Here is a 16918-nt window from a genome sequence, read left to right on the forward strand (position 1 = left end):
TTTTATGTTTCTGTGTGTTAGTCACTCCTCAGCATACTTAGGATTTCTCTATTTTAACCTCTAACAGAGCTTTAAAAGAAGATTAAAGCACAACCCCAGGAATTCTAGATTTCTGATAACGCACAATCCTAACACATTAAACTACCACCACCACCACGTATCAATGCAGAGTTTGATATTTATTACAGCGCACACTCTGACAGTGCCACATTAAACCAGAAGTTATGGATTTGATGCAGAAATTCTATAGCCTGTGTTATGCACGGGGACAGACTAGATGATGATAATGGTCCTTTTGATTTTAAAAATCTGTGAAGCTAGGATATAAATATGAGTGTGATTTACAGCCACAAGCTTTTTTCTGGGGTACGGAAGATACTGCCGGCAAAAGTAGATGTGAATGCCTTGTTGCTGAGTATAGCTCAAGGGAAGGACCAGGGAGCTGCATACAACTGCAGTACCTCAATATAGAACAAATTGTATTTACATCTCAATTATATGAACAGGTGTAGGAAATCATACACCTGATTTTCCTCTCACTTAGATAAATCAGGAGTTACTCACTAAAACTTAATTGCACTACAACAGCGTGAAAACAGAATGAGGCCCTGTGATGCTGGAAGACCAGGCACCAGCTCATGACAAAGTCCCCATGTCCCCGCTGAACTCTGATATATACATAGCTGAAATCTGTCTGGCTCACTTGTGGGTTAATACTGATAGGATATGTATTAGAATTATAAGAAAGTGTTTGGATTCTATTGAATTCTTGTGAGTTGCTGCATTCATTAATCTTACTTGTAATATCTGCGTTCCATATTGCAATGTAATCTTTGAAGGAATGTATTACGAGCCTCTATGACTGCATGAATCACCATACAAGAGAGGGCCATTAATTAGAGGCTCCTTGTACACCCATCCGGAAAGAGGACACCCACTGATACCAGACTGGCCGTGTTGGATCTTACAACTGGCAACTCCCTACATCTGGATTGAGGAATCATCGACAAGAGTACTAAAGGCTCTTAGAGTTGTTCTGCAACTCTTCTCCCCCTTCCCTCCCAGGGGGGCGGGGGGGAGAGGAGTGCACTCGCATGACTCATTTTCATCAATTGAGTTTGCAACTGAGAGCATATGGCAGGAGGGGGATAAAAACAGCAAACAAAAGGAACTAAGGATCTCTGTGTTGGAGGGATTTTGGAGGAGCAAGAAGTTTCTTAGGCATAAGGAAGAGATCCCCATCTGCTTATTCTGGGTTAACCCTGAAGGACAAATTGAGCTTGCTGGTTATAGAAGCCTCTATTACCACTTAAAACCTAACTAATTCATGTGTCTATATTCACTTGCTTTAACCATGTAAATGACTAGCTTCCTTTTCCTATTTAATACATCTCCATATAATTTATTACAGGAATGGCTACAAGCGTTGTTTCCATGTGAGATCCAAGGTATTGGGAAAGTGACTGGTACTTTGAGACTAGGAGTAAAATGAATATTGCTGTGATCCTTGGGTTTAAGGGCCATCTATCACAAAGTATCAAAACGGAACTGTCTGTGATTTTGTTTTAGGCTGTTAACACACTTGAGGAGTTTGCACTTAGATTTCACCAACCAGGCTGCATTAAGTTTAGGACTCATGACCAAGCTGGGGTTTGTGCCATGGTGTTTTAACAGTCTGCCCTGAGGTTGGTACTCATGCTCTTACACCACAGTTAGGAGTGTCCCTGACCCATTATGTTAGCACTTTTCAAGCTTCGAATTTTGTGGATGACTAAACACATTTCTTTAAAGATAGTGACACGTACCATTTTGATACATTCATCGTCAGTCGAGCTTTTCATGACAGCTTCTGAGCTGCAATCTTCTTCACTGCTTGCATGTTCAGTGCCACTGTGATCCTAGTAAAGAGATTGTTTTAAAAAACAAAACGTTGCTCCTAAATAGCTCATGATAAAATCAGACAGCATTTATGGGATGTGATGCTTGTTTGAAATAAGGAAGAAGATCCACAATGAACCATCACTGATTAAAATCAGTGTTACAAGTTTCAGAAGGCAGGTGCTGGTCTTCATTGGTCAAGGATCAATTTACATGAGGACCACTTCTTACACATGACTCCATGAATATTGTCATCAGCACTTAGGGGACAACTACTCTGACACTACTGAGGATGAAGCTCAGGAGGAAAAGGTGTTTTACTGAATGGTGCTCAGCTATGGAACTCCCTTCTGCAATAGGTGAAGATGAGCACGTTTCACCTCCTTTAGAGCACATGCAACACACACCCGTTGCACAGTAGAGGCAGCGATATGACAAATGAGGAGTTTTCTTCCTTCTTTAGAGGTCTCACACCAAAAAGAGCCAATGGAACATACAACACTACTATAGTTGAAGCAGAGAAAATGGTCTTACTAAAATAATGCTGAAACAATTTTTGTATTTGGTGCATAGATACCATGGTGACTTGTGCTTTCCACATATATACAGAGAGCATAATCATGACTGAGAAATGATGCAGCACATGCTTAAGAAAGCTATTTAAAAAAAACCTTTCCAAACCAAGAGGATAGAAGTAGAAACTTTAGCCTCTTTTCTTTCCCTAACAAACATGTGATATGTTTTTACCTGAGAATTTTATTCCTTTTACCCAGCTCCTGAAGACAAAGATGTTTTTAGGGCGGTTTCCTCTCTCTCTCTCTCTTTTTTTCTTTTTAATCGTTCAAATGAATTCAAGTTATTGCTCTACATCCCAAGCACACTCTTCCTCACAAAGCAAAATTGACTATATATTACCAATCCAATTTCCTGCAAAGATCTTCACTAGCAGATTTCTTTACCAGGCTATTCTAAATTCTTGTTAGGCATTGAACAGGTAAAATGGGAATTATGCAAATGGCCACCTTGCCATCTGAAGAGGTAATCTACTTCTCTCCATTCTTTAGGAGGCTCACTCCATTCAGTATTCACAAACAAGGTCTCATCCCAGTTACAAAACATTATGTAAGAGGTGGCTTTATGATATATTAAGGTTCTTGCAAACAGAGCTTCTATTAGACTTATACACTATATTTCGGTTTAACTAGTTCATTTTGTACCAGTACTTCGCCTATTGTGGTCCGGTCCTATGGTTTCACAGAAATAAATATGTCCCCAAGTTACAGGAGTGTTTGCTAGTCAGCCATTTTTCTCATTAAACTACTTCAATCAAAATGAAGAGATCAACATTAATTCTGTTTAGCAATAGTATTTTGCAGTTATGTAGGCATCATGACATACTGCTAAATTATTAGCTCACCCACCTTTGTCTCTCCAGGCCTGTTTTATAAGATATAACAATTCTTATGCAAACTACAAAGCCACACATATTGTTAAACATCTACTTAGTCTCTCCTCTGAAAGTACATAATATGGTCTACATTTTAAGATATGATTAATTTACAGCAAAACATGTAATATAAAGCCCTACATAATTATGACAACCATTTGAAGTATTTTTTAAAGTGGTGTCAAATGTCTGATGGATAGCCCCAGAAATCAAAATCCTGCATTTAGCCACAAAATATGTTAAAAAAAAAAAAAAAGTCCCTTCACTGCACGTAACTTTACCCACCTATTGGGTCTACCTTTAAGGGTCAAACAGCAAAAGGGACAGAATTCTTTGGTTCCTGCATAGTGGTAGATTTTGGTGATATGGACACTTGACCATGGCAACCTGGAGTGAGACTACCAAACAGAGTTCCAGGGGATATGGCACAACTATCACATGAAAACAACTTCTAGTCTGATGACTTAAATTAGGTAGAAGGCACTAAACCTATCACCAGTTCCTAAGCTATTCAACCACTCAAATAAAATGACAAACCTTTCCCTCTCTCCCTCAAATGTACATTTACATAAAGCTGATTCAAAATTTATATTGCCTTTCAGTGAAGGTTTTTAAACATGCAGCTCCACAGAAATGAACCCTTCAAGGGCAGGGTGACAGATAATACCATGAGGGTGCAAGAACACAGCAGCTGAAGTTACTACTTGTCTTACCTTTACTATTTACCAACATGAGAAGGGAGATGTTCTAGATATAGCGTAGGGGGCAACAGCAGCTACCAAGGTCATCACAAAATGACCAAGAAAACTTTAAAGTGAACCTAAAGGCTTGGTCCATAGAAACGGCAGATGAACAAGGATTCTGGCTGCATGGACCAGGACCCAATGGAGCATGAAGCATCAGTTCAAAAGGCAATATTCTTCTTTTACAAAATAGATAAATGAAACCCAGGGTTTTAATTAAAGAGTTCCCCTGAAACAAAAGCTAATTAACGTGGCTTTTCTGTACAGCATCATAGCACTTGAATTGCATCATGGATGTACAATGCCTTAAACATGACTGTAACTTGAAAACTGCAAAAAGCATGCTCCAGAAGTTCCATCTACCATTGCAAAGCATGAGCTAAGGCTGCATGATTGTAATAATGCTTATTAAAATATCAAAAAGCAAATGTACCAATGACCAGAATTTAACAATTCAAGGCTAGACCAAGCCCCAATTGACTCATAAAACATGCTTTGCTTTATTAGCTCAAGAAGATATAGAATTAATAAGCAGCAGCTAGGCTAGCCATGTGCTATATCTACAAGTAAGTACCATATTTCTCAGTTATATTATTATGATGAGACATCAAATTGAGAACGATGTGGTAACATTCCAGATTGCATTGCGCAGTAAGCACACTGCATTCATAAAGCTCAAAAAGGATAAAAAGAGTCACATTAGGCCTGATGCAACAACCATAATATAGAACAGCACTGTCACAATGAGGAAGCTCTTACTGTTGGAGGAGAACAAACAGAAACATCCATATGCTTTTAGTTGCTAGGATGCATATTATGATACTATACACTAAAACTCCATGTTAATACATCAGATATACTAACATACTGTCATTTCTACTACAGAAATGTAGTATGGCTGTAAATCATCTACCTAGTCTAATAGCTAGGTCACAGGACTGGGAATCAGGAGACCTGGGTTCTATTCCTGGTCATGCCAAACAGACAAGTTATTTCACCGTGCCTGTTTCCCTTTGAGTATCTTGGCTATCTAGATTGAAAGCTTTTAGGAGCTGGGATGATCTTTCGCCATGTGACTGTATGATGCTCAGTGCAACAGGGCCCTCAATCATTGTTGGGACCTACCTCTCTACGGTAATGCAAATAATAAATATGGAAATAGTTCTATTGCCTTCAGTGGGCAATGGTCAGGCCTTGAATGTTTATTTTCTAAATTCAGCTACTTGGATTTACTCCTAATGCCTCTGAAGGAATCAAAACCTCATGGGACGTCTTGGCTTTCACTTACAAGATGTCTCCCTGCATGTCTCCCACTGAAAATGCCAATTTCTTCCTGGGAGTCAAGTATCAGAGGGGTAGCCGTGTTAGTCTTGATCTGTAAAAGCAGCAAAGAATCCTGTGGCACCTTATAGACTAACAGACAGTCTGTTAGTCTATAAGATGCCACAGGATTCTTTGCTGCTCTTCCTGGGAGGACTCTCAGATTTCACTTCTGTTCCAGGCAATACCTCCCCAAAACTTTCAACCCTCTCAAAAATAAACGTGACAGGAGACAGCAAGGCTTTCGTTCAATGATTTATTTTCCTGCTGTATCACAGTAACTAAGACAATATCTTGTCACCTAGCACCATGCCAATTGTTTCATTTAAAAAGCGAGGGGAAAGACACATTTGGTCCAGTTCCTACCTAATGCATATTAGCTTTCAGGATTAATCAGACAAGGTGTCTGAATGAATATTGTAATAATTATGATTAATCTAATTTAGTAAGCCCTAATAAAAAAAAATCTTACCTCAATAGAAGACTGGGAGCTGGAAGGTAATGGAAAAGGAGTAACAGCCATTTGGTTAACTGCATCTCCATTTCTATGAAACATCAAAAGAGGGAGAATCAGTTTATTACACATTCAGACACAAAGGTTAAACTATGTTTTGAGTTGGTCCTTGCCTCATGTATTATGATTCTTTTAGGTACAGTTTATTAGTAAAATATTTATCTTATGTAAAAACATTAGAAACCTAGAAAGGCACACTTTTCACTTCTGTTTGCATCCCTTATTAGTTAATATATGATCATCGCATGTCACCTTGGAAATAATTTAATTTATGTTCAATAGGGTTTTAGCAATTCAATAGTATTAGAGAACAATAAATGGGAAATGAAAATACAACCTTTAAAACACGTTTCGCATGGGTATTTCTTTCCCTACTCATAAAAACATTTCAAAATCTCTTCAGGAATGGGCTCCCAGTACCTACCCAGGTCTAATGCACTCACCTATCAGGCATATAGGTATCATTATTGTATCTATTAAGTGTGATAGTAAAATAGCTTTTTCTTTTCAGTTCATATTTGCTGTATACATTTCTGAAAATCTGAAACAAACTTAGCATGATTTTAATGAGGGGTGGGGAAATCAGTTAATACAAAACACTAAATCCATTATGTATTAATGCATTGTTACTCAATGATAATATTTAAATAATCATTTGAAGTATCTTTTTCCTTTTAGATAACTATGTGCTCCTAAAACAACTGACTAATTTGTGACTATCAAAGATGTTTTTATGGAAGGCTGACAGATATTCATGCTGCCTTGCTAGAAGATGTCCTGCGTGACATTCAAAATTGGTTGAAGAAATTAGGTAAACACCTTTGTGATCTTAAAACATAACCAAGGAGACTGCAGCTAATGTTATATTGTTTTAAAGAAGTATCTGATGTACAGAAAAAAAGGGAGATTTCAAGTTTTGCTTTTAAAAAGCTGTACAAATGAATCAACAACAAAAATGTTTTTATTATTTATATTACACCAGTGCAGAGAGGCTCCAAACGAGATCAGGACCCCATTATGCTAGGTGCTCCATAACCGTACCCTGTAAGCTCATTGGGACAGGGACTGTTTAAATAGACAAGACAGATAAAAGGAAACATCATCATTCCCACTTTACAGACAGAGGATTGGGATTATGTGACATGACCAAGGTCAGACAAGAAATCTGTGGTAGCTCCAGGAACTGAACCCAGATCTCCCACGTTCCAGTGTCTTAAACACAAGATTTTCTATCCTTTAATTATAGAAATAAGACAGACAAATGTACATTATAAAATCACCTTTAAAATGTAAATGTCTTGAGGAAAACCATGGGTATGGTTTGTCAATTATCCCTCAAAGTGTTAAACATGTAAATCCAGGATAGCACGATTACTCAGACAGAAAGACAATGCTAGATCAACACCCTTCAGTACAGCAGAAGATGGTGAATGCAATCATAGGCATTTGAACTGATAAATCCTACATGCAAAGATTGATGAATTTATTTACTTCATCTTCAACCAAGCAGCCATGCTCTTCAAAAAAATTGTCTCTATATTGATCATAATCCCTCACTTTTAGACTCTCTCAGCATCTCCTTCTGGCGCTCCTCAAAGCTTCGCAGCACTCAGAAAATATGCTAATATCTGTGCTCCAATGACCAGTGTCACCAACCCATGCATGCAGAGGCCATGCCAGAAATCTGACGTAATGAGCAGCATGAGATTTTCTTTTCATCTTCACATCATGATTTCCAAGCATGTATTACTGTACCGGTACAGCATATTAGGCAAGGACATTTCTTCCTGCTTTTGTTTTCACAATGGTACACTGCAATTACACGGCAGTTCTCACATATGAGAATTAATCAGCAAATCTAAGCTGTCTAAGAAACCTAGCAATTTTTGCCTACTATTAATTCAGCTTATACAGCTTTCTCCCCCCACCAGCAATGGACAAAGTCTTACATAAGCACTAATAGCATGAACGGTAGCATAACCTACAGCTCATGATGCAAAATGTATAGCCTGATGGTAATGCACACATCTTAATCTTTGTGAGAAATGCTGTTATAATTCTAAAACACTGCTAAACATAAATCTTAATATCAATCTTTTAAAATTGTTTTTACTTACATAAAATAGTTTCTACTGAACTTACATACACCATCATCAGGTTTACAAATGTATGTCATTTTAAACAGATGGTAATTTGTATTCCATATAATAAAAAATTACAATAATTCCTGGGGGGGGGGGGGAAAACAGGGTTGCAAAAAGTCACAATTTGTAATCTATCCCTGTTGTAATTGTACAAATTCAAACACTTTAATATTTCTTCAATAGAGACTGCTTCAAAGCAGATTCAAAGTGGGAGCATATTTTAAAATCACAGTGCTAATAATAAATTGCTTTTTGCGCTCCACTCCCAGAAATTTCCTTGATTAAAACAGGAATTTATTTAAAATTAAAATGAATCATCATCGTCTTTTGATGTTGGAGCAGATGCTTAGTGGTTTGAATTGCAGTGGTTGCAAGTGAAAATTCAGCACGTGCCATTCGTTACTACGGTTACCACTAAGAAACCTGTTCTAAGATACTATTTCATGCAAAATATTACCCAGCATCAACTTGTGCATAGATTTCCTGGAAGCACATGTTCACATCTCATCAGGGTCGACACAGTCCTTTATTTTTTCAAGGTCAAAGCAACTTTCATGCAATTTACACACTATGCTCACCTTGCCGATATAAATTTAAAAACTAAATCTCTCCATTTTGCAAGGATGTTAAACATCCCATAATTTTACACCACTGTCCTTATTCCAACTCTCCTCCATAGTTTGTGTAGGATACTGCGTGCATATTGTCCACCTGATTGTTGTACTCACACCAAAGACGTGTCTGCATTTCAGCGGTGTTGTATGTCTATATGATGTGAAGCACTTTGGGATGGAAGGCTCCCCATGTTTTCACTTTAGTGAGAGAGAAAAGAGTGCTGACTGATTATGTCAATAGCAGTCACTATCTCAGTGCTGAAGCAATAAGAAACTCAGTTAGTGCAAAAGATCAAGGCAAGCAGGACTGAAGCCAATACATAAGTGGCAGAAAGCTTGCACTTTTGCCAAGGCCTGCCCACCCAGTTCTCTCCCACATTCCTGTTTGATCAACTTACCATACTTCCCTCCTCTTCATCACACTAAGTATAAACCATTAGACATGCCTGTCCCTCCACTCCCTAACAGGAAGCAAATTTTGGTGTGTGTGTGTGTGTGCGCGCACACACACACACACACACACAAAGAGTCACTGGAGGGACAGTTGTTAGACAGAAGTGGTCAGGCTGATAGAGGGGCATATTGCTTCTAATAACTGTCCCTCCAGTTACTCTTTGCTATTATGCATCAGCTTGAGAGATTTTTTCCTACCAACATTGGGAATGCCCTCATCTTTCCCCCTTTTTTTTCCTGTCTGCACTTAACTAGCTGTTTATTTTATGACAATCATTTAAAATGAACATTTAATCTGTGCTGCAGAGTAGGCTGGATCATTGCAATCTTAAAAATAAGAGAATGAATGTCTTGACTTCCTCATATATAAGTACCAAAACAGGAGAAGCCTAGGAGGAAGTTAAACAAAATACGGGGGAATGGGAGAATTTCAGACCTGGAAATAAAGTGTTTGGCATCAGCCCATTTTTGATCTTTTCTGGAAAGCAAAGCCTGACAGAATCTCTCAACAAAAATATCTTAAAATATTTTTGATATCGGAGTAAAATTTCCACTACTCTTCCAGATTACTGCCAAGTAACATTTCAAAATTTGTCTGGCAAACTGCACCCATAAGGGGCTAAGGCTGGGTATTTCAAAAAAGCCTCAGGAAACTAGCTGCTTTGTTCTTACTGAATTTCCAATGGGATTTGAGCACCCCTCTCTTCTAGGCTCCTTTGAAAATCCCAGCCAAGATAGTTGTTGTTTCCAGTACTTGGGATTCATAAAGACAAGCCCCATGTGCCATACTAGCTAGAAAACAGCACTGCCTACCACTCAATATGGTACAATGTTATTTAACATAAACTAGAGGCAATGCTTGAATTCAGCTCTGCTTCCCAAAAAGATTGTACTTTCTTTTTACAATGCTCAGGTGATTTTTTTAGAAAAAACACAAAAAACAACAAACTATGTTTACAGGCTGAATGTCTTCCAGTTTGTTATTAGAGAAAGCCAAGCAACAGCAACAGCGTGCTGAATCTAAATAAAAACCACAGTGATAATACAACTATGAACTTTTCATATACTATTACAAGTTTATGTAACTAACTAACAAGGCTGTTGGGAAACAGCACTGCATCAAGACCTGTGTTTTGCAGTTTGGCCAGAAAACTGTTTTAAATGACCATTGTCCACTTTATAGTGGAAAAGATCACAAATTGGCGTGAAAATCTGTCTAATACAATGGGACTTCTATGTTCCTCACTGCAATTACAGCAAAACAGCAAAAGTTTCAGGAAGGGGCGGTAATGCTGTTTTTAACACTATCTGGAGGTGAGAAAGTATCAGACAAGTTTTTCATACTGCACTTTAGTTTTTGAGCTGGGATTTGTTTCTTGGTAGAAATGGAAAGGCTGAAGACACCTTGTATTTCTTCTATACTCATGACCAGCTCTTCCAACCCTATACAGTACAAGCAATAAAATGTCCAAGCCATTCATCTCATTTTACAACCCATTCACTCTCACCCACTGGACCCGGAGGGATCCATTATGCCTCATTAATGTCGTTGGTTCTTTAGGTGATGTCAGCACCAGTTAGGGTGACCAGATGTCCTGATTTTATAGGGACAGTCCCGATTTTTCGGGCCTTTTTCTTATATATTACCTTCTACCCCCGTCCCGATTTTTCACACTTCCTATCTGGTCACCCTAGCACCAGTGCACAGGGTTCTTCTTGCCATGGGGATTGCCAACTGCAGTGTGAGATATGAGACTTCCCAGTGCCTTTAATGGTGGGCTAACTGAAAGCACGGTGTTAGATTCTTGTTGCTGAGAGTGAATGGGATGTAAAAGGAGACAAAGAGCTTGTTAGTTTCAGCAACTCTGGGTTGGCTCTACATAACCCAAGTCCAGGGTAAGGAAAGCTCACAGCTAGGTACCGCACTGGAAAGTCAAACACTATCCACTATTGCTGCTGCTTCTACTTGAGTTTATTACACTGGATGAATCACTATTCTTGGGGCTGTTGATTCTCATCACCTGTATAATATACCAATCTATAGGGTCCCACATGACATCCAGCTGGAGAACAGGTCAGTTCATCTGCTTTGAAGTTCTTATTCTGTGCAACTTAATGTTTGATCACTTCAGTTATTTAGTTCTGACTTTCTGGTACAATAAGGTAAGGTGGAGCTGTACCAGAAACTCCTAACAAGAGAAACTTAGCAAAGAATTTTATCTACAATCTGTGGGTGGCTCATCCCCAGTTTTCAACCATAATAAATACAATAACACTCTGCTCTCTCCAGATCCTTAATGTTGAAAGGGACACAGCTGAAGTCATCCAAGCAGCAAACCCATCAGCACAGCTTGCAGTCATTAATACTGTCACTGCTTGCATTTTTAGCTGGAAAAGCTGTTGTATTTGCAGACAGAAAAGATGCATTGAGACTCAAGATGTCTATTGCTCTTCAAACCCAATATGGCTAGCAACGAGGTGTATGAGTTAGCTGTGTTTCAATATTTTCATTGAAATATTATAGGGAAGAGATTCAAGAAAAATCCTTTAAAAGAAGTGAGCAAACAAGCTTCCAAAGGTCTGTTAAACTGAACCACTTCTGGGGCTGACAGAATTTGGAAGCTGTGTCATCACATGAAAAAATAGCAGATACGCATACAAACTGAGACACAATCACATACCAAAGCATTTATAGTCTAAGTAAGAAAAGATAAACAACCGAGTAGAAAGGGGAGGGACATGGAAATTTTTTTTTAATGAGAAGATAGAGAAGGGGGTTTCAGGAAATATAATGATGATGATTGGGCCCAGAACAGTTTATATTAAAGAGCTTATGGTTTCTCGTATAATACAGGCTAACTAGACTTCGAGCCTGTAACATTTGTTTTTTGCGGGATTTTGAAACAAACTTTTGTAGTGTATTTGGTTTACGTGCAGGGCGAGTGTACATCTAGACACAGTGAGTTTGCGGTTGTTTTCCCACCTCTTTTACTGCCTACTCATTGCAGCTGCTGCTCTGATTGCTAATAACACTTTCCCCTGGAGAGTCTTTCTTTCCATTAATATTTGAAAGGCTGCTCAGGTCAAGCAGACAGATATATTATGGTGCAGTGACAATGGATGTAACGCAGGCAGCAGTGACAAGACACTTGTTCTGCTGAAGTCTAAAAGACATTACATGTGTTTACAACTTAGAAAACAACTTTTAAAATGACACCTTTTCTAGCCCAAAAGACAGTAACAGGAACAAATTCAATGGCTACAGCATTTCCCAATTCAGTACATGTAGTTGAGAAACTTATTTTTAAAAAGAGGCTCTTCTCATGCCAATGGATTCATTCATAGATGACCAAAACTGGGGAAAAAAAGGAAGATTTAAGCAAGCACTTCTACTGCCTTTATAGATTAATATCTCTTAAATGCAGCAAAGAGTCCTGTGGCACCTTATAGAAGGTGCCACAGGACTCTTTGCTGCTTTTATAGATCCAGACTAACACAGCTACCCCTCTGATACTCTCTCTTAAATGTGATCCAAAACATGTGCTAGAAATTTTCATATCCAAACGGACTCTGCAGCAAGTGAGATACCTTTATCAGGAGCCTTGTGATTTTTTAAATTACAGAAAGTTAAAAGAAAAGTGTGTCTGATCGATGCAGTGCGGCGGATTTCGCAAGCAATCTGCTCGTCTGAGACACGGCCTGACAGTCAGCACTAAATCTAGTTCTGGGGTTCAGTTTCATATGTTCTGCTTCAGCCTCTGGAGCTTTCACACCAGACACATTCCACATGCAATTAACTAATGGAAAGTGAGTTGTTGTACCTGATATTTAATTTTCAATAGCTGGGGAAAGTTACACAGGAGCTGCAGGCAAAGTCATTAATCTCCCCTGAATCCTCTGCACTGCCAAGTACAGCAACTCATTCTTCATTGCACTAACTCAGCTCTTCCATTATATTTGTGTATACTGTGCCTCAAAGACAGATGTGTGAGTATAAACACAGACAATTGTGTTTATACATCAATTATAATATGCATTTATGAATAAATTATAGGATATGCCACACAAATATATATGGTGTCAAGTATCAGAAGGGTAGCCGTGTTAGTCTGGATCTGTAAAAGCAGCAAGGAGTCCTGTGGCACCTTATAGACTAACAGATGTATTGGAGCATGAACTTTCGTGGGTGAATCTGACGAAGTGGGTATTCACCCATGAAAGCTCATGCTCCAATACGTCTGTTAGTCTATAAGGTGCCACGGAACTCTTTGCCGCTTTTACAAATATATATGGGTTAGAAGTCCATGTAATCAATTGGTATGGGCATAATTAAATGAGGCAAGCCACAACTAGACTAGACACATTTGTTCTAAGTTAATCATTCCTGAGTATTAAAGTGTATACGGCCAGAACTGTGTGCAAGGGACAGTCCTCACTCTAATGATACGAGCAGAATCCCTCCTCCCTGCAAATTATAACAATGGCAGCTCTAATTAGGCTGGGACTATGGTGGAGGAAGTTAGGATGGTCTTAATACATTTACAGCCAGAATAATAGAGAGAATGTTTTCCTGCTTAGAATAGAAGTATATCTGGTCAGAAGTTTTCCAGTGGAACATTTTTCTGTCAGAGAATGTTGATTTGGCAAAAATCAAAAGGTTCCACAGGAATGTGTTGATTTTGATAAATCTTTTGAGGGAAACCGGGCAGGTTTCACTGGTATCTTGACAGCTTCTTTGCACACCTCCCCAGTTCCTTGGCAACCTGGGCTCACTGGCTGCTGGAGAGACTGGTACCAGGAATTTTTGAAAAACTCCATTTCGGTCTTTCCAAAAAGAACTTTTTTGTAAATGTCCCTCCCAGTGAAAATCTCACATATCTCACTGTTTGGTCTGATTTGGAATCTTTCCCCGCCACCTCTCCATAATGAAAGTGTTTCTGCAGGACAGAAATTTCAGTTCCTGAGCAGATCTAAACATAAGAAATACACCCATCTTTGATCCTTAGGAACTGAAAGATACATGCAATGGCCCTTGGTGCATTGCAGTATCCATTCCCTCCCCCACATAACCACCACAAAGATGGCCTTGTTTCCTCCTTGAGTTCAATTTGCCACATCCCTCTTTAAAAATGCGCCCATCCCGAGCTTTTGAGCCCATCAAAAGCCACTCAGAAGAAATCACTTCCCACAAGCAAGAAGCCTCATACTCCCACCTGCCTACTTTCCTCAAGTGGCTCTCTCTTCAAGACTGAACTTTTCTGGGTTCCATGAAGAGTTCTCTTTATTTCTAACAGTGGTCAACTGCCTAACCCGTTCTGAGAGCTGGCTGGAACTCATCGCAGACAGCCTAACCTGGCCTTTCCTCCCAGTGGCCAAATGCATCCTTCTCCAGCGTCTCTTTGTGGCCTATATATATATATATAAATCCTAGAAATTAGCCATTCTGCATGGGAACTGATTAGTTTTCTATGGGTTTGTAGCAGGGCAAGTCAAACCAAGGAGTCCTATAGAAGCTACAAGGAGTGATTTCAAGAGAAAGAGCATTTCCCTCTATTCGGCATTGGTGAAGCCTCATCTGGAGTACTGTGTCCAGTTTTGGGCCCCACACTACAAGAAGGATGTGGAAAAATTGGAAAGAGTCCAGCGGAGGGCAACAAAAATGATTAGGGGGCTGGAGCACATGACTTATGAGGAGAGGCTGAGGGAACGGGGATTAATTTAGTTTGTAGAAGAGAAGAATGGTGGGGGGATTTGATAGCTGCTTTTAACTACCTGAAAGGGTTCCCCAAAGAGGATGGATCTAGACTGTTCTCAGTGGTAGCAGATGACAGAAAAAGGAGTAATGGTCTCAAGTTGCAGTGGGGGAGGTTTAGGTTGGATATTAGGAAACACTTTTTCACTAGGACGGTGGTGAAGCACTGGACTGGGTTACCTAGGGAGGTGGTGGAATCTCTTTCCTTAGAGGTTTTTAAGGTCAGGCTTGACAAAGTCCTGGCTGAGATGATTTAGTTGGGGATTGGTTCTGCTTTGAGCAGGCGATTGGACTAGATGATCTCCTGAGGTCCCTTCTAACCCTGATATTCTATGATTCTATGATATCCCTTCCCAGCCAGGCCAGATTAAGTCACAGGCATGTGCATACACAAAAACAAACATTTGACAACACCAGAATCCTAGTATTAGTTTTTTAAAAGTTTCTAGACCTGATGGCTGCAAAAGAAAGCATGAAACCATGAATGATGCAATGATGCCTGTGTTTGCAGGCAGCATGAAACCAGAGCTCGAAGACAGTGGCTCTCAAACTTTTTATTTTTTACTGGTGACACCTTTCACATAGCAAGTCTCTGAGTGCGACCCCTCCCTCATATACATTAAAAACACTTTTTTATATATTTAACACCATTATAAATGCTGGAGGCAAAGCGGGGTTTGGGGTGGCAGTTGACACCTCGCAACCCCCCCCATGTACAGGGGCGCCTCTAGACATTTCGCCGCACCAAGCACGGTGTCATGCCGCGGGGGGGCGCTCTGCCGGTTGCCAGTCCCGCGGCTCCGGTGGACCTCCCGCAGGTGTGCCTGCGGAGGGTCCGCTGGTCCCGCGGCTTCGGTGGAGCCGCGGGACCAGCGGACCATCCACAGGCATGCCGCCGAAGGCACCCTGCCTGCCGCCCTCCCGGCGACCGGCAGAGCACCCCCCGTGGCATGCCGCCCCAAGCACGCGCTTGGCGTGCTGGGGCCTGGAGCCGCCCCTGCCCATGTAATAACCTTGCAACCCCCAGTTTGAGAGCCCCTGCTCTAAGAGGTGTGAACTGCTCCCTGCATCTCTCAGACTTCCACAAAGTTATTGTTAAGGAACTGCTGAGGCTGGTGACATCATCTGCAGTAACATCACCAGAGGGCGGAACCTCTGGGGGGAGTTGGTCAGGGTGACATTTGGAGAGTGGATCTTGAGAAGGGAGATCTGGCAAGGTTAACAGGGCAGTCACAGGGAACAGGGAGTTGGAGGGTCAGACAGAAGAAGGTCTAGATAGACTTGCCTTGAGAGGGTGGCTCACGTAATAAGGGTTAGCAGAGCTCTGAGGAGGAAACCTGAAGGGAGCTCAGCTTGGTGTCCCTAGCCCCCAGAAACTTCCCATATAGGTAGATTGCGGTGGGCTTTGGAGGGCAGAGTTTCTCAGAGAAAGTGAGGACTTGCAGGTCCTGGCACAGTATGTATGTATATTTGTAAATAATTAAGACACTCAAGGTAGAGTTACATAGACCTGGTAAGATGTGTATAAAACTATTTCTTTAATGCTTCCAATTCCATGTTAGATTATAGTTGTCAGTGTAATAAATAAGATGCTTTGTTTTCACTAACTCTGAGACTAAGCCTGATATGTGCTACTAAGTTATTTAGGTACCTAACTGCTACTTTTCAAAGTGATGCTATATAATAATTACCACATACTAGAGTGAATCTCTGGGTTTCCAATTCCTAGGGAGAAACAATTATACCTTTTAACTGTAAATCTAAGAGAGACAAGGAGTGAATACTTGGTGTGCATAATGGTGGCAGCAAAGGTACCAGATAAGCAGTCACTAAGCATCTGTGTCAGCTGTTCACCAGAGGATGAGCAGGCCATCACTGTTATCCTTGGAAAGATGTTTTTAAAAACGTTAAAGATCTTCTCAACAATGCTCAGAAACGTGGTTAAGAAAAATATTATCTTATTTCAAAGGGACTTGAAGGGGATCAGCATCTCTGAAAATAAGGCTATTAATGTATGGGCTCAACTACAACTAGATGTTTTGAGGAGAACTGG

General features: G+C 40.1%; 1 protein-coding gene across 10 annotated transcripts in view; it reads right to left on the minus strand.

Annotated features, from left to right (window-relative positions):
• The window catches only part of PATJ (PATJ crumbs cell polarity complex component), a 207016-nt gene that overhangs the window by 58296 nt on the left and 131802 nt on the right, over positions 1-16918 (minus strand). For 9 of the 10 annotated variants that reach the window (XM_039485476.1, XM_039485484.1, XM_039485474.1 and 6 more), the window contains 2 exons: positions 5861-5933; positions 1806-1898 (listed from right to left, as the gene is read on the minus strand). In XM_039485476.1, the coding sequence (XP_039341410.1) occupies positions 1806-1898; positions 5861-5933 (166 nt within the window). The remainder of the gene's footprint in view (positions 1-1805; positions 1899-5860; positions 5934-16918) is intronic. The other variant, XM_039485477.1, reaches the window with a different exon arrangement.

The sequence above is a fragment of the Mauremys reevesii genome, linkage group 8 (assembly GCF_016161935.1).
Source record: "Mauremys reevesii isolate NIE-2019 linkage group 8, ASM1616193v1, whole genome shotgun sequence".
In the NCBI taxonomy this organism is placed as follows: Eukaryota; Metazoa; Chordata; order Testudines; family Geoemydidae; genus Mauremys; species Mauremys reevesii.